Source organism: Pyxicephalus adspersus, chromosome 2, assembly GCF_032062135.1.
Source record: "Pyxicephalus adspersus chromosome 2, UCB_Pads_2.0, whole genome shotgun sequence".
NCBI lineage: Eukaryota > Metazoa > Chordata > Amphibia > Anura > Pyxicephalidae > Pyxicephalus > Pyxicephalus adspersus.
The window spans coordinates 154,439,910-154,447,598 of record NC_092859.1 but is presented as its reverse complement, the minus strand read 5'-3'; the positions used below and the strand labels follow the sequence as shown (position 1 = coordinate 154,447,598).

General features: G+C 40.9%; 1 protein-coding gene across 2 annotated transcripts in view; it reads left to right on the top strand.

Annotated features, from left to right (window-relative positions):
* The window catches only part of ANXA4 (annexin A4), a 64,430-nt gene extending 58,587 nt beyond the window's left edge, over positions 1 to 5,843 (top strand). For both annotated transcript variants that reach the window (XM_072402812.1, XM_072402811.1), the window contains exons 12-13: positions 3,158 to 3,280; positions 5,696 to 5,843. In XM_072402812.1, the coding sequence (XP_072258913.1) occupies positions 3,158 to 3,280; positions 5,696 to 5,755 (183 nt within the window). In that variant the 3' untranslated portion in view covers positions 5,756 to 5,843. The remainder of the gene's footprint in view (positions 1 to 3,157; positions 3,281 to 5,695) is intronic.
* Positions 5,844 to 7,689: the final 1,846 nt, after the last annotated feature.

Below are 7,689 nucleotides of genomic sequence, written 5' to 3'. Positions count from 1 at the left end.
TCTCTCTCTCTCCCTCCTGCTCTCTCACTCTCTCTCTCTCTCCCTCCTGCGCTCTCTCTCTCTCTCCCTCCTGCGCTCTCTCTCTCTCTCCCTCCTGCGCTCTCTCTCTCTCTCCCTCCTGCGCTCTCTCTCTCTCTCTCTCTCATTCATGGATGTCTGGTGTGTTTTGTGTCGGTGCAAAGGCTGTAATTGGCCTAGGGGAGCAAAAACTATAAATCTTTGATACTCCTAAGCACTGCAGCACAACTAACTTTCCCTTTGTGCACTGGGGGTTAATAACTACTTGTTGGCTGTGATCACTCCGTCCACATTATCTGTATTACATTATGATTGAAGCCATCCTCAGGCTGTATAATTACTTGATTAGGATTTTATATATCCTGATTCTTTGATGTTGGCATGCGATGTTGCTGAGGTCCTAATATTATTATTATTGGGCTGATAAGTCACTAGAAGTACAATTAAAACATTTTAATTGAGGCCAAATGGTCATCCATCACAAGGAAAAAAGGATTTGTCATATTTGCAGTAAATGTTGATGATGTATAGATGGAAGTTTGGCCTAGAAACCATCTGTGCACATGAAGAAAGTACCTGGTGGGTTGGGGTGGCCTCTAGTTTCCAGAATGAGATATAAATACATTTCTTAAAATATTTCCTTAAGCTCTGTGTCACTCCGGCAGAGGAGTCATACGCTCTCCTGGTAATGTCCGGGTATTTTTTTCTGTCTCGCTGAAGGATTTGCTCTTTTAAGCTCCAGTGGAGCCGAACCGCATGTGACAAATGAAGAGAGAAACGGCTGCTCCGGTTGGCATTCATTACAGCTGTGCTGTCTGCTCAGGGCAGGGAGAGAGCTAAAGAAATGCAGGGAAAAAAAGAACACACAGGGAGGGAACAGACACCAAGAACTCAAATAAAAAAAGAAATTTTCGCCATCTGCATTCCATTGGCCAGAATTTCCTTCTTTATCTGACCTATGGACGCAACAAAGAGTGCAGGAAAAACTCTCTAAAGCGAGGGAAATCCTCAAAGTTTCCTCCTCTATTCTTATGAAAACTCTGTTTAATTTTCTCTTTGACCGTGGTCACCAGGGAAAACAGTAGGTGAATCTCATAAGTGTCCCTAAAGAGGTTGAATGGTAAAACGCGTCAGAAAACTAGCAGTTTCAATCACCCGTAACCTCCTTCCTCATTCTCACAGTGAAGGAAAAGATACTAGCTATTACCGTCAGATGAGCAATTGTTTAGATTAGGGGTGTCCAAACTTTTTGCAAAGAGGTCCAGATTTCTTGAGGTGAAAATGTGTGGGGGCCGACCACTAACCAGGGTTAGTGTGGGTGTGGTCTGCACGGGTCCCTCACAACACAAGCCCACCATGGTGACGTGAGGGATTCCCTGTGCACGAAGTCTGGTGTCAGTGCGGGCTCCGCGAAGAGCACGTTTTTGGAATCAAGGTGGGCATGGTTTGTGTGGTTCCCTCACAGCACACACCCGCTATAATGATGTAGGGGATTCCCTGTGCACACATGGGGACTCACCTCTTGCAGATTATGCCCGCCCAGTATCATGCCGATAACTGCAAGGCATTTGATCAACTCTAATGAAATATAAAATAGCTTTTTTGTACGCGTGTATTGTTTTGTTTTGTTCGTGTGTATAATATTGATTTTATAACAGAGGCTTCAGGCCGGTGGAAATATGAACACGGGCCGCAATTGGCCCCTGGGCCAGACTTTAGAAATGCCTGATTTAGATTAAGCCTTTCTTTGCTCAGTACTAAAAAATGGGAGAGGACACTCCTTGGATTTGAATTATGTCTAAGATAATATCTTTGTACTAATTTTTGTTGCTTCGTTCAACAACCAATACACATTATATGGCCAAAGAAACCCCTGTTTTTCCTACTTTTTTAGTTAATCTCACCAGTGAAGAAACACAGACAACAATAAATATGAAACCCCTGCTCTTCTCTCTTTTTTGGTGATTCTCACCAGTGAAGAAACACAGACAACAATAAATATCTTCCAGAGGTTCCAATTTTTCACCCCGTATCCAAAACTAAACTGACTTATGATTTAGGTCCACTTTAGAACTGAAGGCTTTTCTTCAGTATTTCACAGTGGTACCGGCTCCTCTCCTGGACTGAAATAGCTTACTTTGATATCACTGCACACTGTGGGCTTCCCACAAAGTGCAGAATTCAAATATGATGAATAACCAGCTAATGGGACTTTCAAAGCCAGACGCAAATTTTTCAAATGTCTTACAATAAAATTACAAAGCTTACTTTATTAAATGTGATTAAAAGTTTTTATACAAATAATAAAACACTATATACCATTAAGAATCTCCCTATGGAACATTCCCTTTAAAGGTGTTCCAACTTTCTACACGTTTCGCTGAGCTAACTCTGCTTCTTCAGGAAAAAGAAATCTACAATCATACAAAATGCATTCAGATGGGGCTCAGCTCATTTCTTGGCTGGGGAACGTCCACCATCATCTAGCCCTTTCCTTCCCAGTCTTACTGTCCCTGGCCTCTCCTTTTCATTTATTGGATTTCAGTCCTTAGAATCTTATAGGATTAGGATCCCGTGCAGGCATTTTCTAGGCTGGTCTGCGTTCACAACCAGCACCCCTATGAATTCTCACTACTCTAAGCTGACATCCAGCCATCAGAACAATTTGCTATTTGCAAAACTTCTTGCACTCTTGTCCACTGCCTGCACCAAGGCTGTGAGTATATTTAGGAGGAGTATGGAGGAAGGGTGTTTGTAGGAAGTCATGTACGGCATCCTATCATCCCCTCCCATCAGCCATGATCTGCCTGTGAGAAGAAGCACAGAGACCAAGAGATGACATATATGTATTTGGTTCAAAATCAGGTATGTAATGAAAACAAATATTATTAAAGAAATTATATAACAAGCATTGATGAGGAGGCCAAAGGGCTACCAGGGACAGCAAAGAAAGATTAAACTTTCGCGTTAACAATAAATATGCATCATATAAAAAAGATAAAAAATCTCCCAATGGCCAAAATTCTGTTTTACTTAGAAAGCTCCTTGAACGTACCTAAACAATAATTGGCATCCAGCATGCACTCCATGGGGTTCTCGATCTGTTGTATTAACATTGAACACATTTTTCATGTCACAGGGCCTGGGCACAGACGACAACACGCTCATCAGAGTGATGGTCTCTCGCTGCGAAGTTGACATGTTAGAAATCCGTTCAGAGTTCAAGAAGATGTATGGCAAGTCTCTACATTCCTTTATCAAGGTGAGAACAAAGCATAAAGGAAGCCAAACAGAAGCGTGATAATGAGATTCAAACATAAACGGAGACGTCTTAAAAGGGTGCAAAGTGATTTTTGTTCCTGCGGTCTGTAGGTGAACTACAAAAATCACTTTGCATAGCCTTTGTATACCAAAGCAGAATTGCTGAGCACGAGGGTCACCCTGGATATGGATGCGGCATGCATGGCACTTCCTATGTTCTCATTACATATATAGAAGTTGTTTTTTAAACAAATTAACACAAATTACTTTCAACTGACAAACAAGGAATCATGGAAACCCTGGTGGGAATCTTCTATGGCCATGTGTTTCAATGGCAATAATTGATTCCCACCTGGGAATATTTGGATCCCTGTTTTATAAATGGAGCCTCTTGTGTTATTAATGAATCTGATTAAAGAGCTTAGAAAGATTGGGAATTTTATCAAAAGAAAACAAAAACTGCCTAACCCTAATGTCACATCTGTCATCCTGCTGATGAAAGTCCACCGGTGCGGGATCGCTATGAAGGATAGAGCAAAAAGGTGCAACGTTCACTTGCATGTATAGGTTGCTTCCATGCTGGCTGGATGAGTGGGGTTTGGATTTCTTACCAATTACAGAAACATTCTGTCAAAAAAGAAAGCTCACTGAACTGATAGCAGCAGCACCTTGATCATATGCATGATGGTATAACACTTAGATGATACATGAGAACATGCAAACCCCCACCTAGCAGTAAATATTGGTGAAGGACCACACAATATTGTTTATTACATAAAGTTGATTATATATATATATATATATATATATATATATATATATATATATATATATATATATATATATATATATATATAGAGAGAGAGAGAGAGAGAAATATTTTTATATATAAAGATGTGACAAACTAGTTGCTTAGTATGGGAAACGCAACTTTTCTTTATTAGATTTAGGGCTTACACATGTTGGCTCATTTGATTGCAAAGAACACATGGTCAATCCAAAGTTATCCATGAACTGAGAATTCTGGATGTAAACTTGTCTGACTGCTATGGGTCACTGCATGATAATATTTATCACTATGTCACCATTTGAGATTTTTGTTGCTATATAAAAATATTTTGGCACAATCATAGACTGTATGATCATATAGGCAGATTTGCAGGAGTGAAGGGTTAGCTATTATGAGGCAAGCCAAAGTGCTTTCTCTGATATTGTGTTTATATCTGCTATCAATATCCAGACATGGGGAGCGTGGTGGCTCAGTGGTTAGCACTCGGCTCGAATCTCGGCCAGGACAATATCTACATGGAGTTTGTGTGGGTTTCCTCCGGGTACTCCAGTTTCCTCCCACATTCCAAAAAACATGCAATTAGGGTAATTGGCTCCCCCAAAAATTGGCCTTAGACTTTGGTAATGACATATACCTATGGTAGGGACATTAGATTGTGAGCTCCTTTGAGGGACAGCTAGTGATATGACTATAGACTTTGTACAGCACTGTGTAATATGTCAGTGCTATATATATATATACTGTGTAATATTAATAACAACTAAATTTCAAGCTCTATAAACTTGCAAAAGAACAGATCACTGTCATTGCATTTACAACATGATCTACACTTGAGATGTGTAAATCCTTTTTTAGGAAAATGATACATCCACTGCAGTATCGTGTTTATTGGTCGATGTTTAATTCTGTCAAAAAAGAATAGGCATACAGTCTGAATTAAATAGTTTGATGCAATTCACAATGTATGTATGTGATGCTGACTGTATACTCGTTTCATACTTCGATGACGTCCACAGATAACCAGGACTCTGCTGAGGATTTCTTGTGGTCCGTTTATAAATCAGAGACTCTGACATTCACTGAAACATTCCCTAGTGAAGGATCAATTGCTGCCAATAAATCCTTGAAGATTATCCACCAGTGAATGTATTGATGAATGTCTGAGTCTCTGCTTTATAAATTGCCCTGCTTGTGTTTCTTTGCGTTTGATCATTGTGGGAAAGGTCGGAGGTACCATTGGACTCATTCGTGCATATGGAACCAATTGGTTCTAATAGCGAAGCAGAACCAATCCTGATTCCAGTCTGCTAAGCTAATATAAAAAAAATCTCATCATGTTCCCTGGAGATGGGCGCTTATTAGGTTAGGATTGTGATTGTTTATTACCATGATCATGATTTATTGTATAGCCAGCTAAAAAATCAGCCCAATATGAGACTCGTGGAAATGTGCTGCAGGTTCTGTTGTTCACCTACAAAGTTTTGGTCCAGTCCCACACACCTTCCCCCTCCATTTCCATTTCAGGAACCGCATTCTATTCTAGATGTATGATAGAAATATTCCCCAAATGGGGAATCAATTTACCGGGTAACATGAAAACCTAATTTCTAAACCTTTGCTTTCCAGGGAGATTGTTCTGGGGACTACAGGAAGGTGCTGCTAAAGCTCTGTGGAGGAGAAGACTGAGTGCTATCCTTACCCACATCCAGGAAAAATCTTTATATATATGTATACGTCCTGCTAGCAGTAAAAACAATAAATCTTTTTATGAGGATTTCATGTGTAATGTCTGATTTCTTGGTTATTATTAAAAAAATGTGAATTGCAACAGAGGAGCATTTGCACTTTGATAAAATACTTGGTTCTTAAGCTACGTACACACTTCCAATTATTATCGTCGGAAAACGAACGACGAACGTTCCTGCACGATATATATGAACGATCGTATAGCACCGATACTGCACATAAAGGTAACGACACGATCGTTCGTAGATATTGTACACACAATAGATACGATCGTTTAAGCGATAGAGGAACTATGTGCACGACAGGAAAGTGAACGGACGTTCGTTCATCACGCATGCTCTGAACATGGACGATCAACGAACGACCGTACACACGAACGATGCTCAACGATCGTCGTCCAATCCGATCCGCCGGTCCGGTCGTTCGTTTCCAGCGACTTTCCTCGTTCGTCTGCGTCGTTGGTTACTTTTTTACGAACGATTTTTTGCCCAATCGATCGTTCGTCGTTCGATTGGAACGATAAAAATTGGAAGTGTGTAAGCACCTTTAGTCCTCTATAGGGAATAAAATGGAACTCTGCCCCTTATATTTCCTCTACCGCTAGCAGTTTCTATGCATTCTTCTTTATGGGTGGAATATTTGAATTTATTATACAAGGCCATTATTGTGCTCCCAACAGCAACAATTGTTAAAAAATCTTCAAACCTGGAGTTAAGCAAAACTCAATTTTAGGAAAGTAGGCCAAGGACTTAGGGCTATCTCACTGATTACATCTTTGCTAGTGAAACATTTTGCAATTCTGCAGCTCATTGATTTCACCATGGTGGCTGCCAAGCAAGTGGTTGCATCTTTCTTTAGCAGAGAGATATAATTGTCTGAGTAAAGTTAACTTGGAACTGGTTAGAAACCTTAGATCAGTATTTCTCAATATGTTTAACATGGAGGAACCCTTGATATAATTTTCAGGTCTTCAGGGAACCCCTTCTATAAATACTATATCCACAGATCACAGTATATTAGCATGGTGGTCAGTGGGAAGAATGTCACCCTTACAGATAGCCAAAAAGATCATTGGTGTCACCTAAACTGACCTGAGAGGCACAAACTGCTTTTTGCTTAAGGAAATCCAGCAACCTCTGGAGGACCCATTGGGTTTTATGTAATCCAGACTGAGAAACCTTGCCTAGCCAGTAGTCCGTTCCGGCCTAACGCCCTCCTGGTCGATCTGGTCTAATCCCAGCCGGCAGGGATAGGGAACCCGTGGCTCTTGAGCCTCCTTGTTATGCCTCCCTCCGGGGTAAGAGGACATTCCCTCTCTTCTGTATGCATTGCGAAGGAGAGGGATTTCCCTTCAGGGTCATTCCTGGTGGGGGGTGGAGCCATCAGTGCGGGTCTCGAGAGAGAGAGTCCGGCCTAGTGTGCCTTCTTGACCTCCTAAAATGGCCTATAAGCCAAAAGAGTTTGCTGACCCCCTGCCTTAGAGTATGGTCTGATGTGCATGCCAGGCAGTCTCATAACGTGTGAAGGTTCTCATTTCTCTACGTCTTTGAATTTCTAGTAGTAGTTAGTCATATTCAGGTGAAATTGTGTCTTGTAATGTTTTACAAATGAATGAAACATACAAGTGCATATTTTGGACACAGGGTATAGCTGGTATAAAAGAGGCCATACATCTCAACATGTGAACAATCATCCCCAAGCAAGGTTGGGGGCCTTAGACATTTTAGTCTCCAGCTGAAAAGCCCTTTGAACACCTATGCAGACTTCCTGACACAACAACAGAATTATGTTAATAGAACAGAGTGGTTGAACACATTTTTACGCCTCTTGGACAATGAACATCCTCAAGGTCACATTCCATGGTATTTGGATTA